This window comes from Mauremys mutica, chromosome 7 (assembly GCF_020497125.1).
Source record: "Mauremys mutica isolate MM-2020 ecotype Southern chromosome 7, ASM2049712v1, whole genome shotgun sequence".
Lineage (NCBI taxonomy): Eukaryota > Metazoa > Chordata > Testudines > Geoemydidae > Mauremys > Mauremys mutica.
The window spans coordinates 97,666,250-97,689,882 of record NC_059078.1 but is presented as its reverse complement, the minus strand read 5'-3'; the positions used below and the strand labels follow the sequence as shown (position 1 = coordinate 97,689,882).

The following is a 23,633-nucleotide window of genomic DNA, read 5'->3' as shown; positions in this document are numbered from 1 at the left end:
ATGGACAATTTCAGTCTAAATAGTTGAAGTATGCCAAAGGTATAAGCATCTGAAAATAGGGTCATAGAATGGGAAGTGTCAGGCAACCTTAGTAATAGGTGGTACTGCCAGCTCTGCCTATAATACTTTTGTAAACTGATAATTTTCACACATACTTAAAATATATCAGGATTTTGATTTTTATCTGTAAAAGTGACATTGTGGTACTTTTGTGAAACGCTTTACGTGGGCTAGTAAAGAAATACTGTAATTTACAAAACTTGTTTCACTGACATTTTACCGCTTCTTTTCATTCTTGTTTCCAATTAAGAAAATGATTGATCATTTCAGCCCAGCTGGTAAGGCATTGAGTATAAAACCCCATAGCATCATTCTCTCTACCCTTTTATAACTCTTTTGGTGGAAACGAGAGTTAATTATTAATAGAACATATAACAAATGTAGTTGCAAAATAAAAAATGACTAACATACAACAGGAATTTAATCCATTCTACTTCTGATGAAATAACATATGTTGATCATACTAGAACAAATTTAAGTATAGTCCTAGTTTCCCCTGCATACATACAACACACCATATACAGGTCTCATTTTGGAAAAATATTGCCCTTCCCAGCCTTCAAAATCTACTGCAGCAATGCTATTTGGATAGTGGAACAGATTCTACCTTTTCCAACCCCTTACTTCAAAACAAGATATTTGAAAGGGGACACTTCCCTCCCTGGAACTGTGTGGTGTGTGTCTGATTGTTCTATCTGATATCATCCCTTTTTTAATATACTCTGGGGTGCTGCCTACTCTTGCTAGCACTCACCTCCCTACAGATTTTTGTCTATTAATTTCTCTGCCATCTTCATTGTTCAAAGGTTAATACAACTGCATTCTTCCTATTCAGCTAAAATGACAAAATATCTTAAAATGTAATAACTTTGAACTTGTTAATATTAGATAAGTGCACAGGTAGCTTTTGCAACACATTATTTATTAATTAATACAACTTGCCCCAGTTAGATATACTATGAAGGCTAAAGTAGGAAAAAAGAATCTTAAATTCTCTTGGGTAAATTCCTATTCACAGATCCAACAGTGAATGGTTCCTGTCTTGTCAAGGTAGCGGCTCTCCGTTTTTATAGTTCTGCATTTTTATTTGTGAAGCAGTTAGCTCAATCATATTCCCCAGGACTGGGTTGTCTGTCAATTACTGCAGTCAGGGCACACCTAATGAAGGTATTGTGCTACCTTGCCAAGTATAGGGTGGGGTTAATGGATGCAGTCATAACCTATTAACTGGAGACCTGAATGCAGTTAGGAATGCACTTATTAGATAGTCTTTCTCCCCCCCCCATAAAATGGGTAGCAAGTAAATATTTCATGCTCTTTGTGGTTTAGCTGCTGCTGCAGTACTGAAATGCCTTTGGATAGGATCATTTTTAATACAGAATGCCACAAGAGCTGCAAGGGCAGAAGAGAAATGCACATAAGCATCCAAAGATACCTAACAGCAGTGGTGTGCTGATAAGAGCCCTTGTGGTCCTCACAAAATCTCTGGCTAGCTGTTGATGCTGAACGGTGTATGAAGTTCAACCTATGTAATGGTCTTTTGATGCCATTCTCATTCAGTTCCTGGCTTCTTGTTTTCCTCTACCAGTGCCTATATTGGGTTCAGGCAAGAAAACAGTAGAGGAATTCCATATCCGCCTGTTAGGTTCTTCCTTTCAGAGCATGCATTAGGCAAAACTCAGCTTTTTTTCTTCTTCCTAGGAGCATAATAGAACTGTTAGATAAGTTGAGGTGTCCCCCTCAGGAATGGGAAGTTAATGGTGATGGGAGACTGCCATGATGTCAGCTGCCAAAGGGAATGGTTTTCTCCTTGCAACCATGGAAGAAAGAGGGGGAAAAATGATGAGGAGCAAACTAAATGTAATTTTAAATAATTTTGGAAGGCCTTTTACACTTTGAGATTGTGTGGGGTTTTTTTGTTTTTGTTTTTAAAAAGCTCAGTATGACCTTCATTTTAAAATGTAAGATCATGGAGTAAAAGCTGTATACTCATGCTTTAAAGAGAAAGGGTGTCAACCCACTTAGACTTTTAGAAGATGGTTGATTTTATGTTAAGCATATCAAAGTCCTGAGCAGATACACTGACACATGTGAACTATGTAGTCAAATTTGGAAACATCCTGCTCTGTTCTTCAGTAATTGATAGTCTCCTTCAAGTAGGCTAACAAATAAAAACAAAATAAACCCTTAAGCAAAATGGGGAGTGCTGCAAAGGCATTCTTTTTTCTGTTTGAGTTCTGTTTATCTTCGATTGAAAGATATTATTGCACACTAAGAAATCTACTAATAGTGACTCTTGGATTTTGTCAATATTTCTATAGCTCATGGATTCATTCAATCAATTTGAATTACATATGTTTATAATGTGAATTTACTTTAGAGTTTACAGTGATTCCCATGACAGTTGTACATGTTAAAGCCTTGTTTTTGTTTTCCATTTGATCAATTAAAGAATATTTGGTTAATCAACTCTTAAGTTAACCTAGAAAACACCTTGCAACACAACTAAAATATGCATTTTCATTTTTGCATAGTTTTGCTCCTTCAGGGTTTTAGTTCTAGCAACAGTAGATCTCTCAGCGATGAATTCACTGCCTGAATGACTCAGATGTCAGGGTGGGCTTCCTCTCAGAGACTGATGTAATTGACAAGGTCTCCATAAACAAAAAGCCAGCATGGTTTTGGCTTGCTGACCAAATATTATTGGTGGTAATTTTAAGTGTTGCTGCTGTTAATACCACAGTTTTTGAAAACACTTTGAAATTTCATAACGGAAGTGTTATGTGGCTGATTGTTTTAAATATGTTAAGGAATGCTTGAAGTTGCAGACATGCACATGCTCTTCAATTTTAGGGTTATTAATTTTCCTCTAGGCAAAAATTAGTTTGACCTCTTGTGGGTTTTTTTTTAAAATCAGGAATGATAAAATGCAGTCTGGATGGCAGGTGTTCATAAAAGGGGAAGAAAACAGGTTTCAGAGAATGAATTGTTCCATTTAATATAATTAAGTCAAGATCAGTTTACAAAAAAGATGTATTCTGAGAATGGTAGTGTAGTGAAGCAGTTGATGTTAGCTTTTTCTATTCAGAAGCATTAATTTTTCATCATGTCTTTCCAAAGTCCTAAAAATATGCTGGCATTGGTTGAGGAATAGCCTATGCAATGCCTTTTCTCAAAATTGAACAATAAATGTTGTTTGAAATATACCAGTTAAGGGCCCAATATCGGCAGCCTTACTCACGTTTATTAGTACTTGGCTGCTCAAGTAGTCCTGTTTATTTTAACGGGACTTAACTTTTAGAGCAAGGTACTGCACAATGTGAATAACTGTTGCGGATTGGGCCCTGTATTATTTTGAACTATTATGTTGTGCATTCCTTTTATGCTTTCTGCTATACCATCAGATTATATTTGCTTTAGTAATTAGGGATTTTAGATCTGGGCATAAAGGGCCACTTCCTGTTAACAGAGACTCATTGTGTCTTTGGATTTGTTTTATTTTGTGAGGGCCTCCTGCTTATTTTGCTGCTCCTAAGAATTCAACTATCTTCCAAAGTGTGCAGACTTTTCATTTCTGGTGCTGGCTTCCATTGTGGTGCTGATTCTTTTGAGAAGAGATGTGTTTTGATGATAGAAAAAGAAATGGATGGATGCAGTAGTCATGTCAGTTTTCCAATATTTACTCTTTGAATTTTGACAATTAGGATTCTAATTCACAATTCTTAATAGAAACACCATATTTTGGAATGATAAACAATATCCAGCTTTTCCATGCACATAGACCCTTAGCTATAAAAATAGAAATCTCTGACATTTAAAAACCTCTGATAGTCTTTTATCACCACATCTAGCTAGATGTCCCAGAGCTATCCTTCCCTCCACTACATGATTTGAGAGTGATTGTTTCCTCTAATTTCCATTCTAAGTTCTTGAGTTTCTCTCTTGACCCATCCTTTGAATCATTTGCTCTCTGGAATTTCTGGTAAATCTCTGGTAAATGTGTTCATTTTCATTTAAGAGTTTGTGGTCTTGTATGCAGGACTTTCAGAACTATGATAGGTGAAAAAGCCTTCCATTATTTACTAGCATGTTTCATTCTTGGCTCATGAGTTTTCAGGTGTTGAACTGCCCAGAGTCTCAGGTGCTGTTCAGTTCCTTGACCTCTCGTTTGACTTTCTAAGGCAAATGTTTCAGCAGACTCTTTGGAAATTAAATAACAGTAGCCTGTTAAGACCGTGACTTTTAACTCTGCTGGATACAAAAGATCACAAACAATGGTAAAGTGTTTGACTAATGCTTTTTTGAACAGCTGTCTCTTTTGTTGGCTAAATAAAAATGCAAGGCAATCAGGGTGGTCAGATATGACTTGCCCTTGATGAATCTATGTTGACTGTTCCTGATCACCTTCCTCTCCTCCAGGTGCTTCAAAATGGATTACTTGAGGACCTGCTCCATGATTTTGCCGGGGACTGAAGTGAGGCTGACCGGTCTATAGTTCCCCGGGTTCTCTTTCTTTCTTTTTTTAAAATATGTCATGTAAGAGATGCCAGTAATAACTGGGGGGAAAACAGCATATCTTTTGGTAAACTTCTTTCTTCTGTGTAGCTCCTGCAGAAACGGGAGAGGCTTAATAGGATTCCATGACAAAAAAATGCCTGGTAGCCCAAAATCTTACCCAGTTTAAGGTGTTGGCTCCGTATGGGTTCACACAATTACTGTCTCTTACAGAAGGAGATTATCTCAAATTCAACTGCTGTTTACTTCCATTTGTTTTTTACATTATGGTTAATAAAAGTTCAGATGAACGTTCTCTGGTGTTTGGTGTGCTCTTTCAAATTAAATCCATCACAGAGTTAATGACAGCAGTTACAAAGTGTGTATTCATGTGTCCATTTTCTCTTCTTAAGTAACAGATCAGTGTTGAGCTGTTGCAATTAAGGCCAACAGAAAGATTTATGACTGAAAGTTATGAATTCATAGCTGAGAGACAGACATCTGGTCTGACCTGATATTCCTTATACTTTCTACATTGCAACTGCCTTCACAGCATTTACAGTGGCTCAATAGCCATCAAGGCCTAATATGGCCTCATTAGCATGTACTATATAACCCTATCTTCTTCTAGGCTTTAAATTTAAAAAAAAACTGGCTCTGTGGATATGGGGAAAGTGGTGGATGTGATATATCTTGACTTTAGCAAAGCTTTTGATACAGTCTCCCACAGTATTCTTGCCGGCAAGTTAAAGAAGCATGGATTGGATGAATGGACTATACGGTGGATAGAAAGCTGGCTAGATTGTCGGGCTCAACGGGTAGTGATCAATGGCTCAATGTCTAGTTGGCAGCCAGTATCAAGTCAGTTCTGGGGCCGGTTTTGTTCAACATCTTTATTAATGATCTGGATGATGGGATGAATTGCACCCTCAGCAAGTCCGCAGATGACACTAAGGTGGGGGGAGAGGTAGATACGCTGAAGGGTAGAGATAGGATCCAAAGCGACCTAGACAAATTGGAGGACTGGGCCCAAAGAAATCTGATGAGGTCCAACAAGGACAAGTGCAGAGTCCTGTGCTTAGGCAGGAAGAATCCCATGCACCACTACAGGCTGGGGACTGACTGGCTAAGCAGCAATTCTGCAGAACAGGACCTGGGGATTACAGTGGATGAGAAGCTGGATATGAGTCAGCAGTGTGCCCTTGTTGCCAAGAAGGTCAACGGCATATTGGGCTGTATTAGTAGGAGCATTGCCAGCAGATTGAGGGAAGTGATTATTCCCCTCTATTTGGCACTGGTGAGGCCACACCTGGAGTATTGTGTCCAGTTTTGGTCCCCCCACTACAGAAGGGATGTGGACAAATTGGAGAGAGTCCAGCGGAGGGCAACGAAAATGATTAGGGCACATGACTTATGAGGAGAGGCTGAGGGAACTGGGATTATTTAGTCTGCAGAAGAGAAGAGTGAGGGTGTATTTGATAGCAGCCTTCAACTACCTGAAGGGGTTTTCCAAAGAGGATGGAGCTAGGCTGTTCTCAATGGTGGGAGATGAGAGAACAAGAAGCAGTGGTCTCAGGTTGCAGTGGGGAAGGTCTTGGTTGGATATTAGGAAACACTATTTCGCTAGGAGGGTGTTGAAGCACTGGAATAGATTACCTAGGGAGGTGGTGGAATCTCCAAAGCCCTGGCTGGGATGATTTAGTTGGTGTTGGTTCTGCTTTGAGCAGGGGATTGGACTAGATGACCTCCTGAGGTCTCTTCCAACCCTAATATTCTATGATTCTACGAATGCGTTCTCTTAATTTTATTACTTCCAATATCTGTTCCCTTAAATTTCAACTTCTTGGCTTTTTTGCCCGACGTACTTTGAGCCTAAGTTCACACACTTTTTTTTTTTTAATTTAAAGCCTAGAAGAAGATAGGGTTATATAGTACATGCTAATGAGGCCATATCAGGCCTTGATGGCTATTGAGCCACTGTAAATGCTGTGAAGGCAGTTGCAATGTAGAAAGTATAAGGAATATTAGGTCAGACCAGATGTCTGTCTCTCAGCTATGAATTCATAACTTTCAGTCATAAATCTTTCTGTTGGCCTTAATTGCAACAGCTCAACACTGATCTGTTACTTAAGAAGAGAAAATGGACACATGAATATACACTTTGTAACTGCTGTCATGGATTTAATTCTGTGATGGATTTAATTTGAAAGAGCACACCAAACACCAGAGAACATTCATCTGAACTTTTATTAACCATAATGTAAAAAACAAATGGAAGTAAACAGCAGTTGAATTTGAGATAATCTCCTTCTGTAAGAGACAGTAATTGTGTGAACCCATACGGAGCCAACACCTTAAACTGGGTAAGACTTTGGGCTACCAGGCATCTTTTTGTCATGTAAGAGATGCCAGTAATAACTGGGGGGTAAACAGCATATCTTTTGGTAAACTTCTTTCTTCTGTGTAGTTACTGCAGAAATGGGAGAGGCTTAATAGGATTCCATACAGTAGGCCAATAAGTGACCTGTTGTAGATGGGTGGAAATGGTCAGTTAGGTTTTGGAGTTTTCTGGTTGGGAGCAGACAAAATGGATGAGTCAGGAATTCCATCTGGGCGAAGAAGAGATGATTCATCAGGTGATGTAGGGGGAAAATGCGGGAGATGAATAATAATAAATTCAGGCAATCTAAATCCATTCCTCATGCATCTATACAGTAGATGCCAAAAAAAAAAACCCCATCCGGATTCATCCTCCATTCCAGGTAGTGTATTTGAAGCGACCAGGGGATCTTCAGAACTACAGAAACTCTGAATTATCAGTGGAAGCAATGGTACAACTACATGTCTGTCTTCAATGCTATCGTTGCTTTTCTCTATAAAATATTGAAAAGTGTAGATAGTAACTGTAGGTAGATATGTTCTTTTAGAAGTCTAGAGTATTTTTAGGAATTCATTTTGATCCTCAGAAAATAAGACTTGGGTGAGATAAAGCATAAGCACATTGCAGTCTATTAGTATGGAGATAATGATGCTCTGTAAAAAAACATTAGGGTTTATGGTGTCATGTGTAGATCTGGGGTCAAAATTCAAATGCTCACTGCAAAGTTTGATGCAGTTGGAATGGAAGAAGGATCCATAAGCCTGCATTGCACAAGTTCATCTGTTACTACCCTGACTTTAGTTGCTACGTTATGTTGGTGATTCCAGTGAAGCAAAGGGAGATCTCTAGATTCTGCAAAATCTTTGAACACTGTTGACGTTCCTGTTAGTCAAGATTGTAGTGGTGATTGGCAGGTTAAGTGTATGGCAATGTAATTAGCACGTCCCATAAATCTTCAGACCCGGGCAGTTTCCCTAGCTATGTTGAAATGACAGTGTCCGGTGAAAGGGAAGACCATCTACAATATATAATGCAATACAATTTTTTGTCATGGTTTCATTATGAAAAATCAGAGAAAATGTACAGTATAACCCCTTTGAAGCTCTCTTCCTTTTTGGGTGGAGAGTCATCTGAAAAAAAATCAAGTGTGTCACTTAGCTGGACTTCTTGATATGAAGTTGGACTGGTTATTTTCACCAACTTAAATCCAAGGGAATTAACAGTACATCCAATGATCTTTACTCAGTTGTGGGAGAAGTTGGAATTTCACGACTGGATTTATTTACATAAAGTCAACACTGCCAGTTCTTTCAGCATCTGGGAAAAGGAGTGCAATAGTGAAAAATGTTTGGTCAGCCGTGAAACTGCTGTTGGCACGTGCATTTTCCTGGGTCTGTGATTCACAACAGCCATAGAGAATGGAGAGGGAGATTAGTAATCTTGGTGGATTTGACTGAGATGGCGGATGATAGAAGGACTTTGTTCATTTCATCAAACTAGATTGGGGTGGGCAAACTTTTTGGCCCGAGGGCCACATCAGAGATGCGCAACTGTGTGGAGGGCTGGGTAGGGAAGGCTGTGACTCCCCAAACAGCCTGGCCCCCGCCACCATCCAACCCCTCCCACTTCCCGCCCCTTGACTGCCCCCCTCAGAACCCCCAGCCCATCCAACCTCCTCGCTCTTTGTCCCCTGACCACCTCCTCCCGGGACCCCCGCCCCCTATCCAATCCCCCTGTCCCCTGACTGCCCTGACCCCTAATCAACACACCCGCCCCCTGACAGCCCCCCTGGGACTCCTACCTCTATCCAACCGCCCTCTGCTCCTCGTCCCCTGACCACCCTCTCCCGGGACCCCCTGCCCCTAACTGCCCCCCGGGATCCTACTCCCTTATCCAACCCCCCCCTTACTCCCTGTCCCCTGACTGCCCTCCCGACACCTATCCACATCCCCACTCCCTGACAGGCTCCCCAGGACTCCCATCCCAACCGTCCCTGTTCTCCATCCCCTGACCGCCCCCCTCTACCGGACCACCTTGCCAACCAATACGTAAAGCGCAAGGGGTACTTTTCAGTGGTGCTGCAGGCACTGGTGGATCACAAGGGACGTTTCACCGACATCAGCGTGGGATGGCTGTAAAAGGTGCATGATGCTTGCATCGTGTTCTCCTCCTCCTCCTCTTCCTCATCTGCAAAATCCTCCTTCCTTTTGTGTGAGGTGTCCACAGACAAGGGTGGGGTAATGATAGGGTCCCCCCCTACCATGTCATGCAGCTCATCATAGAAGTGGCATGTATGGGGCTCTGACCCGGAGCAACCATTTGCCTCCTTTGTCTTTTGGAAGGCTTGCCTGAGCTCCTTAACTTTCATGTGGCACTGTTGTGTGTCCCTGTTGTAGCTTCTCTTCACTATGCCCTGTGTAATCTTGGCATATATATTAGCATTTCTTCTTTTTGATCGGAGTTTGGCCTGCACAGATTCTTCTCCCCATACAGCAATCAGATCCAGTGTCTCCCTTTTGGTCCATGCTGGAGCTCATTTGCGATTCTGGGGGGACTGCATGGTCACCTGTGCTGCTAAGCTCGCCACACTGACCAAACAGGAAATGAAATTCAAAATTTCCCGGGGCTTTTCCTGTGTACCTGGCTAGTGCATCGGAGTTCAAAGTGCTGTCCAGAGCGGTCACATTGGAGCACTCTGGAATAGCTCCCAGAAGCCAATACCATTGAATTGCGTCTGTACTACCCCAAATTTGACCCAGCAAGGTCGATTTTTAGTGATACTCCTCTTGCCGAGGAGGAGTACAGAAGTCGATTTTAAGAGCCCTTTAGGTTGATGGAATGGGGTTGATTGTGTAGACGCATTCATTTTAAAATCAACGTAACGCAGCTAAATTCGACCTAACCCCGTAGTTTAGACCAGGACTTAGGTTGGTAGGGGTGTAAACACATTTTTACCTAGCTTCTTTTTATAACTTATTTCTAGGTTTTTTATTTAATTATTTATTTAAATATGAAGTTACTAAATAATAGTCAGTACTAGCTGGCACTTTAAATCTTAAAACACTGTACCAGTAATTAAGCTAAGTGAATATAGATGAAAAATGTCCTTTATTAAATTGGTTTTAGAGTCTTATGGTTTACAACCTAAAACATTTTGTGAATGTGAGTGCTGAAATATTGCCATGTTATCTTTTAATTATTCACTTATTTTGTTGGCAGACCTTTGAATCCAAGGTGATTCACCTTTTGGATCTAGTTTTCCACATTTTTACTTTTCTGTACTGATAGAGGGAATATATTTCATTTGAGGCGTAAATGATGTCAGAAATGTACCAGTGTAGTTATTAGTGGATTTCTTTAGCTATTTAGTGGCTTTAGAAAATCTCCGTGTGAGGCTATAACCAAGGTGCAGGCTTTTGTAGGTTGTCCCATGTGCTTTTATATTCAAAATTATTTATACATCATAATGTTTTGAGTGCTTTTTGGCAAAATAATATTAATTGGGATAATTTTAAACATTGTTTGCATATTTGGTGTGTGTGTGTGTATGTATATATATATATATATATATATATATTTATATTTATATTTTAAGTTTTCTATACTCCCCAGATTTTGACTGCTCATGTGCAAGTATGCAGAAAGGGGGACGTCCCATGCCATCCTTATTTGCATATCTCTGCAGAGGTGGTAACTAGCATCCTGGTGCTAGTTTTCCATAGGTGGAGGAATGCACGCTATACTTTAAAAAAGGGTTTAGCTAAAAAATCCCAGCTTTTAGCTAGGGTGGTAGCAGACTTGTCAATCTCTAGGCCTAGCAACTACCAGAGGGGGACAGAGTGCCGAACTAAGTGAGCATGGATTAACTACAATATATAACCCTAGCCACAGAAATGTTTACCGTTGAAAATGCCCATAGGCTTCCAGAATGTTTCAAAATATTATTTTATTTTAGTAGCTTCTTACGCTGGTGCACAGGTACTATGTTAACGTCAATGTTTTTACATGTTGAATGGTGTAAATTACCATTTACTGATCAGTTTTCTGGTCTTGAGTGAATGCTCTAAAATTAAGTTGCATACCAATGTTGTAAGCTTTTTCTGCCTTAAATAAATTAGTTGCTTTGAAAGAATCAGTTACTGAAGCAATAAATACATTATTCTCAGTCACCATTCATAGCATTTTCTCTTTATTTCTGGTTTAGCAGCATCACAGGAAATATATTTATGAATATGGTATAGTAAATTTACTTTTTTTTTAGGTTGGCTGGAAATTTCTTGTGCAGACAGGAAAGGTGAATTGGTAGTCTGAGGTGTATTGATAGATGAAAGAAATCCTCCAAAAATAGTACAGAATTTATGTATATATTTTGATCTCTACAACATCATTCTTATATTAGAAGAGATCTAGTGCAGTACGGCACAGGAGTTGGAAGAATATAAACAAGGTATCTAGAGAAAGCAAAATTAAAAAGATGTTTTTTACCCCTATACTTTAAAATTGATTTTAAACACAGGGTGTTTAAAATAATAAGCCAATCATGTCCTCCACATTAAAAGCCACAGGAGGCCAAAATGTAAGTAGAAAAGTCTATTGACTTGAATCTGAGGGGTTTCAGCTGCATCATCCCTTAAAACGAGGGTTTGGCAGCTCATGAAGGTGGGACTGCAGATCCCCATGCCAGTGGCTCCTTGCCTGTGCCTGACCAGAAGCCATAGCAGTGGGAGGGTTGGATTTGAAGGCACAGGGTAGTAATCCATAGAGATTAATGCAGAAAGGTTCAGTGGAAACTTCTGTGGGCATTTTCCCTAAGTGTGATGTGGGAAAAGTTGCAAATAAAAGTTTTCATATCTGTTTAGGGTGATGGGTCAGGGTAGATAAAAATCAGTGATTTAAAAAAAACAGATTTTTCTGTTTTAAATTGGAATTTTTTTAATTAAATGGAATACAGTTTTTTTTTAAATAAACCTGTTTAAAATTAAATTTGAAAATATAACTACCTATGTTCAGGCCTAAATGCACCACTTATTAACATTTAAGTTAATTAAAAATACATGTTTGTTGCCAGGTTTTCAAGAACTTAAGTCACCGAACTGGTAGAAGTCACCAGATAGGCACCTTGCACTAGAGTTGTTTAAAGCACCTTTTGATAACAGTAACCTCTGTTGCATGTGGAGAGGAGAATATTTTTTTAAATTTCAGCTTAGTCAATTAGCTCAATTGAATGACTAGTTCATTCAGAGTTAAGAAAAAGATTAGGAGTTGAAAAAGGAAAGCTTGTTGTCCTCTTCTAATCTATGAATAAAAACTAGGTATGAGAGAATGAGACCACATAATTCTAAAATCTGGAAGGACATGGTGACCAGAAACAATCAGTTTGATTCACTAACTACAAGTCTTCCTTTGTTTAGTAAATCAGTTAGTTTTAAAAGCAAAACATTTTGATAAACCTTTTGGATTTTTTATTATGTATCTAGCACATTTAAGGTTGTTTAATTTAAAAAAAAAGATGGTCTTTGTGCACAATTCACTATTTTCTAAGATTAAAAATATAAACATTAAGAATCTGAATAAATATAACATAAGCTATATAATAGCTGAAATAGATGTGTATAGTTATAGTGTATTCTCCTAGTTAGCAAAAAAAAGTGCCAAATTTAGTGTAAAGGCTTATATTTAGTTGCAAATCAACATGTTTTACCAACCATTGAGGTTCAACCTTCCTTTTGGTAAATAAGTAAATACCAAGGTAAAACAAGATTGAAACTGATTTAAATCAGTTTTCCCCTTGCTGAATTAAATCATAATTAAAATAGTGTGATTTAAATCAGTCCACCCTGAGGGCAGAGGTGTGGCATGTAACATTATTGCTGAGGAACCCCCAACCCCTGGACAGAGTTTTGGGCATTGACGTGTGCTTTTTCTGATCCATTCATTCCCCAACTGGCTAAAATTGAGGGATGTGATCTAAGCAGAAGTAACTAGTTTTATTTAAAATATTTCATTTGGGGAAGATTCTCTAATGGTAAGAAAATTGGTCAAGTGTGTAAGCAGATTTTCAGAATTAAATGAGAGCTTGATTTTACTAAAATGCTGTAACTGCAGGTGGTAATTTAAAAAAAATGATTAGTTTTAATAGAGTTAGGTGACAAGAAACAGCTGTTTATTTTAGAATGCTTTTTTTTTTTTTAATGATTTATCCTCTTTGGACTGGCCTCTCTCGGTTCTGCTTCTATCTCTCTGGCTATTCCTTAAACGTCTCTTTTTTTTGTCTGGTCATCCTCTGTTCTGCTTGCCATAGTGATTCCACAGGAATCTATCCTTTGGCCCTTTTATTTTCTTTGTCATTTCTTTAGATCAGTGGTGCCCAGCCTTATTACACAGGAGGGATTCATAAACCTAAGCACAACCTTGTGTGGCCAAAGAGATTTAAAGTCACCTGTATTGATTTATATTTTAAGTTCTGCTTGTTTGGTACATATTTAGGTTGTGTCTAGGTACAGTATTGTCTTTTTACACACTTGTGTAAACTAAAATCATGTAAACACGATGAAAAAACTCTAATGAATCAGCTGTTAGTATATTGCATTGAAGCAGGCTGCCGGCCTTAGGAAATGCTCTGGTGGGTCATAGGTTGGGAAATGCTCTGGTGGGTCATAGGTTGAGCACCCCTGCTTTAGGTGATCTTATCTGCTCCACATGGCTTTAGTTAATATCTCTATGCTGATGACTCTTTAATTTGTTTGCTCCTGAGTTTTTTTTCATCCATTCATTTCCACATCTCAGCCTGTCATTCTGACATCTCCTGCTGGATTGCCATTCAAATTCAGCATTGTCAAAAGTTAACTCCTTAGTTTTCCTCACAAACCCTCCCAATTTTTTGTCATTTTGACAAAGACCAACAACCTCCCTGGAGCTCAAGCTTGTTGTTAATTATTTGTATTACACTATAATACCTAGGAGTCCAACTCCTGGTTTTAAAGGTGTTGGTTTTGTGGATGTTTATGTGGAGTTCCTTCTAAACATGAGGTCCAGCATGAGAGAAAGAAGTAAGGAGCTTGTTTGAAAATGTAATAAATGGGGATAGAGTCTGACTTCATGGGGTGATCACAGGTGAGAGTTGACATCACAGTGGTGAATGAGAGATGATAGATAAGATGGCAATAACTTGGGAGGGGTTTAAAGTGAAGACCAGTAGCTTATGTTTGATGTGATAGAAAAGGGGGATGCAAAGAGAGTGGAGATGTGGTCAGAGACTGGCTAGGAAATTGATCTTTGCAGCAACATTCTGCATTGATATGAGTGTACAAGTTTGCATTTGTCAAGCCCTGAGAGAAGGATATTACAATAGTAGATATGTGAGATGAGTTTTCGCTATGTGGCTGGATAGGAAAGGACATATTTTAGAGATGTTTTGTGGAAGCAAGGAGGTTTGAGTTGATTCAGAACAGAGAGCATATGCTTGTCTAGCTAAGCATGGGAGGGTTGTATGATATATGTTGCACCAAGGAGAAACTGTGCCACTTGTGCTAGAGATCCTTACCTGGGTTTACTCCTGGTGTTGCCTCACCACAATAAGTATTTTATTGCTTAATATAGAACTTGTTCCAGGGGTTTAACTCTTTCCCTCCTTCCAGGGGAAAGGGTTGGGACTTGGGCAGAGGCAAGTGGCTGGTGACCTGGGATCCCCTTCCTCAACTCAGGGAACTTCCCACCTCACACATTTTCTTTCAGTCCCTATTGCAAAAACTCTCATCCAGGCTCTCATAATTTCCCCTTTTGATACCTCCTCTTTGGCCTCCTTGATACTCACATTAATCCTTCCAATCTGTACAAAATGTACATACGGTAACTCCTCACTTAACGTTGTAGTTATGTTCCTGAAAAATGTGACTTTAAGTGGAATGATATTAACTGACTCCAATTTCCCCATAAGAATTAATGTAAATGAGGGGGTGGGGGGTAAGGTTCCAGAGCAGCTTCCCCTACTCTGCAAACACCAGGGACAGGGGGCTCAAGCCTCAGCCTGCCCACTCCACCCTTCCCCCAAGCCCCCACCCTTGACCTGCCTCTTCTCCCCCCCATCACCTCCTCCCCTTTACTTCGCATGCTGTGTCCTGGCTCCTCCCCCCTCCCGCCCCTCCCTTCTAAAGGCCACAAGCCAGCTGATTGCCATGTTCGGGAGGCAGGGGAGGGAGGAGGAACCTGCACGCCGAGTGCTCGCTACTCCCCCCTCCCTCCTGCCTGGGGCAATCAGCTGGCTTGTGGCTTTCAGGAGACAGAGGAGGAAGGAGGAGCCTGCGTGCCGAGTCCTCGCTCCTTCTTCCTGCCTCCAAAATGCCACAAGCCAGCTGATTGCCGCGGCGGGGAGGGAGGGGGAGGGAGGGGGAAGACGCTGATCCGCAGGGTCTGTTGGTGGGTGGGAAGCGCTGGGGAGGGAGAGGGCGTAGGGAGACTGCCAGCTGTGGAGAAAGCAGGCACCCAAACAACGTAAAAGTGGAGCATTGCACAACTTTAAATGAGTATGTTCCCTAATTGATCAGCAATGAAACAACGTTATGCGGGATGACTTTAAGTGAGGAGTTACTGTACTAAAATGCTTGTTCTGACTGTGACAGGTTGGACTCCCCCTCCTGTCTGGGATGACACCTGATGTACTGGGGTTTAACTGAGCCTCTCCTGCTCAACCAACCTGGGTTCCCCCTCCCTGCTTTCCTGAATTAGGCTCTCTGGCCTCTTGTAGTGTGCACACACAGAGATAGGGGCCCACCCCGCTGCAGACACAGACTGAAGTCAGCTCTGTGTGACAGGGCTACCCCAGCACTCACGTGCCCACCCCTTTTGGGAGACAAACCCAAAATAATACGGTCTTGCACTGTACAGTGTACAGTGCAAGCTCATAAAATTTTCCCTCTTCCTCAACGTGAAGAGAGAGATGCATGACTTCTCTCCTCCCCCATTAGAAATTGCATAAACTGGGTTTAATAATAAACAAAACAAATTTTATGAACTATAAAAGGCAGTTTTTAAGTGGTTCAAGAGATAGCGAACAGAACAAAGCAGTTTACTAAGCAAATGAAACAAAACATGCAAACTAAGCTTGACACACTAGGTAGGTAGGATATAAATTAGAAAATTTTCACCCTGAATGATAAACAGGTTGGCAGATTCTTAAGGTTGCCTTGGTTTTTCCAGGTTTTCATACACAGGCTACAGATCTTAGCCTGGGACTATCACTTCTGACAGTTCAGTCTTTGTTCCTCAGGTGTGGTGTTGTAGGGAGAGTGAGGACCCCCACATGTTGTCATTGTCCCTCTTTTATATCTCCCCCCCCCCCAACCCCCACTTACTGTTTTTCTACAAACTTAATGGAAAGCTTTTTTTTGCTTTGACCTGGGTCAAACAGTTCCCATTGTGTAGAGCTATCTCTGAGAGGTTTCTATTGCACACTGTTCCTGGGGTAATCTTTATGCTTGCGTTCATTTCTTCAATAAGCCACTAACATTGTTTGGCCTCATCTAATGTAGCACATTTGAAACACAGAGACCTGGTCAATATTCCCAGATTCAGATACAAAAATAATACATGCATACAAGTTGGATAAACACATTCAGTATATCATAACCTTTAATGATACCTTACATGAGTCATCTTGCATAAAGTACATCTCAGTTATGTCATGTCCATACCATAAGCATATTTACATAACGACTATGAAGCGTAATGTCACACTGACCATGTCATGTTCCGTTAGATCTCTTCTCTGGCTTTTCCTCCTTCATACCAAGTTCAATCCTCTGTCCTTGCCCTCAAGTCCCTGCACAACTGTCTTTTTACTTTTCTCTCACATCTCCTCTGCTGTACCGGTGGTAGCAGCCTTGACACAAGACACTTGACTAGAAGAAATGAGTTACCTCGTAGTGGCAAGGTTTAAGGGCAATTAAGGATAGTCATGTAATCTTTTTTTTAAAAAAAAAAACCTGTTAAGGCATGACCATTCCATGTGTGTTGTAACTTCCCCCCTACTGTGTGTCTATCTCTTTAATTTTGATGAAAATAATCAATTATTTTTCAAAGGACATCAATAATTGAACTTTTCTGAAAATATTTTACCAACTTTAGTGATAAGTAACCCCTAAAATAATTCTGAAAGATATCACATAAAACCAAGTATTTTTCACTTTGTTTGTTTATATTATGCATGTTCAATTTCACAGTTTCACCCCATACAGTCAAATTTTCCTGTTTGGGGTTTTTTTTTTCATACAATAGTGTGGAGAACATTTTTTAAAATAAGAAAATGTGGTTGTAAAACCGTAAATATTGATGGAGGGAGTTTAAGGGGATGTCTATACAGCAAAAAAGCCTGTGGCAGTGAGTCTTCAAGCCCGATCAACTGATTTGGGCTTGCAGGGCTTGTACTACAGGGCTGGAGCCCAGGTTCTGAAACCCAAGCCCAGACATCCACACTATTGTGTTTAGCCCTGCAACGTGAGCCCTGCAAGCCCAAGTTAGTTGACCTGGCTCTGAGAATTGCTGCTGCTCGTTGTGTAGATGTTCCCTAAGACAGATACTTCCTGAAACTATTTTCAACTTATTTTTTTTCAGTTCATTAGATTTCAAGTTGACTGTGTCCTCTTAACATTCTATGAACAGCTTTTACATACTATTTCTGGTTGTTGTTATGACTATGCATTTCATACCATGGAATTTAACACATTGTCTTTTTCTTGCAGGAAACTAATTAACATTGGATGTTATATGGTGAGATACATCTTTGTGATGGATTATATGTTCAAATATGCTCTTTTTCTACAAACTGTAGCAACAAACAGTACCCTGCATATGACAGAAATGCTGACAGTGGAAAGAAAATTGTCAACTGGCAATATCACATTTAAAAACTGCTTTAAGAAAATCTGTAGTTCACATCAGTAATCCACAGCTGGTAAAGCTTTGTAGTTCGTAATGCATATGCTTTTAAAAGTAATAAAGGATTCAATGTGTTTTTACACAGTGTGTCTACACTGATAATTTAACACTGAATTTTCGTACACTGAAATCATGGTATGATTATCAGTGAGGAAAAATAGAATATTATCTAAAAACTTTGTCAAAATGACCTCTGAGGAAATGGCAGCTTCTGTACTTGTGTCTGTGACACAGGGTAAAGTGATACCTGATCAGTCAGCTGGAGATGAAAATAGTGAAAATGCTTTGGACACCAACGTTATAAAAAGACATATTGCTAATCAAGGAAGGCAGACTACACATACTTTCTCGTACTTACACAGACTTAAAGAAGAACATCTTCAGGGCTCGCTGCCCAAAATTTTCTCTTTGGCAAATGGAGAAGAAATGACTGATAACAGGAATAATGAAAACTTCTGGGAGAAAAACACATGCATCCCTGGTTCAGTGGAGTTTCTTAACATGAATTGCAACATTATAAAGAAAAAATGCAAGAGCAGTGTTCCGCATAACCAGTTACATAAATCATGTGATTCTTTAGCAGAAGAACACACATGCTTGGAAACTGGAATTTCTACTTCACAGGAAAGGACCATGTTTGCTGAAATTCAGTTGAAGATGGATAGACCTTCAGTAGAGATGAAGTCATTAAGAAACCAGTCAGTGGTAAATAAAAGTGGCACCGATGATGTTGATAATGTAGCAGTGTTTCACTTTCGCTATGCTAGTGAAAGAAATATATCAAAAGCTTTGTGCACACTACACAACAGCTTCATTTTGGGTGATTGTTTACAGCATGTAAATGTTGGTAATGATCACACCAGTGATTCAACAGCCTGCACTTGTAAATTAATGGAATTGACAAATAATTGTGACAATAAAAATGGACAACAGTTGTGTGATAACTGTGACACTTTAAGGGACAAGTTTTTATGTGTGGAAAGAGCAGCACGAAAGGTTAGAGTGGCATGCTCAAGTCACAGCTTCTATGGTGGTAATTTTACTGGAAAAATGCCCTCGAAGCCTTTTCTGAGTCATTTTGAAGATTGCAGTGATAATTGTGAAGAAGGGATGGAGGAATTTTATAGAAACAAAAAGGAACGTTCCACTTTACTAATCAGACGTTTTTGTAAAAATGATAAGGAGGTTAAAAAATCAGTTTATACTGGAACCAGGGCAATTGTTAGGACTTTACCTTCAGGGCATATTGGAGATGTTGCTTGGGATTATGTGGAGCAGAGGAGAAACAAGAGTGACTTAAAGCATTGTAGGATTATCGCAAAACATGTAACTATTCAAGCCTTAAGTCAGGAATTAAATTCTGATCTTGTGAAATCCATAGGGTGTGAGGTAAGCTTTTAATATTTTTTTTTCATGTAAACATGTACTGAACTGATGTTTTGATTTAACAAAATTATTACATAGTTTATTGGTTAAGCTCTTGAAGAGGGTGTCAAACTACATGATTTAACTAACACAACCTTGTAGATATGACATAATATAGCCACAACCACTATGCAAAAACAAGCTTTTATTATGAATAACATTTAAGATGCATTTTATGATTGTCTGTTGATACCAACTAGCATAGCAATATGTTAATTAAGTCTTCCATTTTTTATGTTGAACACTCCTTTTTAGAAGGGTTTGTCTCATCCTTAAACTCATTTTGTCTAAAAACTGGCACAAGAGTTTCTAATCAGAGGTGGAATAAAAATAAATCATCCATTTTTATGGACTTTCTAAAAATGAAACAGAGACATTATTAATGTTTCAAAATTAGATTTATTTTTATTTTTTTTATTTTATTTCTTACAATTTTCACACTAATACTATAATGTTCCATGATATGGATTGATATAGAACGATTGTAGTGAAAAAATATAGGTTGCAGTAATAAGTATTTAAAAAAAATACCTCAATATTTCATCTGAATTTTCATGTTTGAACATTACTTCTGCACATATAAATAACTATATCTTTATAATGTATATTATGACAGTTGCATACTGTGTATTGATATATATGGTGTATTAACTTACATTCTGTTGACTAAATATCATTCTAAGCCTTCATCCACAATTATTATGAACTCATAAAAAGTTGTAGAAATGATATGGCACTTCCAAAACAAATAATATTAATTGTGAAGCACTTTTACATCATGCTGTTCAGAGTTCTGCAGTTCCATCACTATAGAACTGGAAGCAGAAACTACACTTGGCAATGGAATTTATAAAAAGCTTTTTTTCACAATATTGCTAACAAAATGCTATTTTAGAATGGAAGATTAAAGTTCTTTTCTTTGGCATCAGGTTCAGCCAGCATCTAATGTCAGTGTTGTTGGGTATTTGACTTCACTTTTGCCAACCATATGCTGCCATGACATTTAAAATAATTTAAAAGTCAGTTGTAATAAGTTTATATAAAATGAACTCTGATTTTATTAATCATAGCATTACTCTTTAGTCGTGTTAACATCTGTTATTTTCATAACACTAATATGTGTAAGTGATGTAGTATTTTGTGATTGGACAATCATCTCAAGAGTATAAATACTGATATCAAACCCATTCTCCATTTTTGAGGTGGTTCTTGATTTTACAGTTTGACTAGTCAGCTGTCATTTTAACATTCACTTTGGATACCTGTGATTCGGGCAGAATCTTAGTAAACAATATGTCCGAAGAACAGCAAGTGTATCTAGTTCTTGGAATGCAGCAACTAGTCACATATGGAGTAGTGGTGGAATCATTGCTACTCCAAAGGATATTGTTGCTATTGTCAGATCACAAGACTGACAAAAAGGCCATGTGACTGCCTGTTTAAAGAAAGAGTTTTAATTTCATCTTTTAAAAAAAAAACAACCCTCTATCCATATCCAGAAAAAGTGGAAGAAGTTTTCAAAGGCAACTACCTGGCATTTGTGACTTTGAAAATCTTCTTCAGTGTGTGTGAGTAATTCTCCTGTAGTAGTCCATATTACATTTAAATATTATTTATTCTCATTCATTATTCAGTTGTATTTTCCTGGTATAATTTACACTTCCTATATATTTTCATTTTACTTTTTTTCTAAATTATTTAAAGTGTTGAAGAAAAAATAAACTTGAAATACATCTATAGGGACTTCTAATTTTGTTTCACATATCAGATGGGAGAGGGTGAGCACTTTCTTTTGGTCCCTGATTTAAGTACTTACGCATGTGAGTAATCCATAGGATTTAAGTGCTTTGCTGAATTGGGGGTGTGGAGCAAGCTGTTCCAACTCACTACTGTGTAGAGAAATTTTCCTCAATTTCCTGAAGAAGGTTTTTAAAGGAAAGCCAAAAATAAAATGAAATACCTAGAGTTTTTTACCTTGTTTGTCTCTGCCTGACTTTTTGTTGGATCTCCAAAGTTACTGATTTGTTACAGTTGAGTTGAGCAATATTCCTGTTATGCTTGTATCTTCTTTAATGAATTCTCCTATTCCTATGTTCATGAAGACTCTAAAAAGCAAATAAGATAAAGAAATCAAGAAAATGTATAAGTAGAACTTTCTACATAAGCTACTGCTTCTTTTTATGTTTGGCTCAAGTTATGAGAGAGATAAAGAGAATGGTATTTCTCAAAGCATAATTATTTATGCAGTACCTGAATGCTTTGGTCAGTGAAATTGGAACAATTAAAACAAAACAGCTTCTCGTATCTCAGAGCTCTCTTGCTAATGTTTCTGATTGTTTTAGAAAAATATATTTGTTTTGGGTTTATTTCTTTATTTTTGGAAGGATAAATTTGAGATTAAAAATGTCAAAATTAATTCCTGATATTAGTGAATACAGCTCCACTGACTTGGAGTAAAATCTGCCTGCACAAGGTCTGAATTTGACCCAAAGTCCAATCTAACTAGGATAGAATACAACAAATCTGGAGTAGTGAGTATGGAACCATGGAAGCACAATTTCTGTGACATAGTATTCCCCAGACCTTGGAACCTTGCAGAAGCTTCTCTACTGGAGTTATATGGTGTTGCTCCTCCCACAGTACTTAGTTAGTTTTGGCCCAACTGCTAACTTAGATATAGTCTCCTGTGCCTGGTGGCACATGAAGTGAACCATTTTTTGCACTGCTGCCTGTCTGGATCAAGATGTTTGAATCCATCTTAAGTTGTATTCATGGTGGTAGAATCCTTTTCAATCATCATATAATAGATCATTCTTTGTCCTTCATGCCGCCTTTTCCCTCCAGGTGGAATTCTATCTAAGACATACCTTGTGCTTCTGTCATAGGGTATCCTAATTACCTGACCAGATCGCCAGAACTGTGTCTGTATAATTTGAGTCCCCAGTCTGCTGACCCATGCAGCACAATACTTCCACATTGGTTACATAATCTCCCTGGTAAATTCCCAAGATTCTTTTCAATGCTGGTGGAATTCATTGAGCTTTCTCCTGTGTACATCCACTATCTGCCATGTTTCTGAGGCATACAGAAGTCCTGGGAGAACAATGTCATTTTACTGTGTATATATGTATCTTCTTCCAGATGTTTGACAAATGAGAAAATGATCCTTTGGCTTCACTGATTCTTGCCTTTGCTATTTTAGTGAGTTGGCCATGAACAGATATTGTACATACAAAGTGTAGGAAGTCATCAACTCTTCCACATTCTTCTTCATCAATCACATATGTGCCTGTATTGACAGCATTCTCTCCTGCGTCCATAGTCTTGGTCTTCTGTGTACTGACACACAATCCCACTGTAGTTGTTTCTGCTTTTATGCTCATAAAGAGTCTTTTTTCATTTTGTCCAAGTTGGTGTCTAGTATGACAATATCATCTGCAAAACCTAAGTCTGACAGTTTTTCTTGCCCAAACAATACCATTGTCGTTGGCAGCAGCTGTCACTCTACTCATCACAGTCTGTGACGGCGCAGAAGAGAAGTGGGGATAATTATGCAATAGCAATTTTTAAGCATTCCATGTCTACGCTTTCTGTCCAAATGCAGCCTGCAGACTAGCCATACAAGGCTTTTATCAAATTCAAATCTTTGCTGGAATTCCAGAGTGCCTCAGGATCTTCCAGCAGGCTTCTGTAGACACTATATTAAACACTTCCATAAAAATCAAAGAAGTTAAAAACCATCTTCTGCTGGTATTCTAGGCTTTTCTCAAGTCTTGTTGTGAAAATCTGGTCTGGATACGACCTACTGGATTGACATCCAGTCTGATCTTCCCGGAGTATTTAATCAACAGCAGTTTTCACCATATTCAAAATGATAATGCAAAACGCTTCACCAGGTACAGATAATGTTATCTCTCCAGTTATCACAAATAAGCTGGCTCGCGCCCCCCCCCCCCTTGGGAATTTTGCAGATACACCTTTTGTCTTATCTTTAGGACAGGTCTAGGATTCCTAAACCATTCTATACAATCTGCAGGTGCAGTTAATCATCACTTCCTCTCTATCTTTTAATGTTTTGGAATCTATCTTATCATAGTCTGGTGTTTTACCTCTCTCTTCAATTGGTTTATGACTTTAGTTACTTCCTCAAAGGCAATTACTTTTAGTGATATAAGTTGTCTGCTATTTCTTCACATTTCTCTGTGTTAGTGTTCTGGCTGATTAAGGGCAGCTGGAAATGTTCCGTCTAATGGGTTCTCTACCTTTCCTTTGTGGTTAAAATTATACCATCTCAAGTCTTCACAAGGCCACAATGGTTTGAGAATTAAGTCAGTTTTACAGA

At 38.8% G+C, this 23,633-nt stretch overlaps 1 protein-coding gene across 1 annotated transcript in view; it reads left to right on the top strand.

Moving 5' to 3' along the window:
• PLCE1 (phospholipase C epsilon 1) overlaps positions 1-23,633 on the top strand; it is a 326,732-nt gene that overhangs the window by 22,140 nt on the left and 280,959 nt on the right. The window contains exon 2 of the mRNA XM_045022805.1: positions 17,671-19,255. Within this exon, the coding sequence (XP_044878740.1) occupies positions 18,053-19,255 (1,203 nt within the window). The 5' untranslated portion in view covers positions 17,671-18,052. The remainder of the gene's footprint in view (positions 1-17,670; positions 19,256-23,633) is intronic.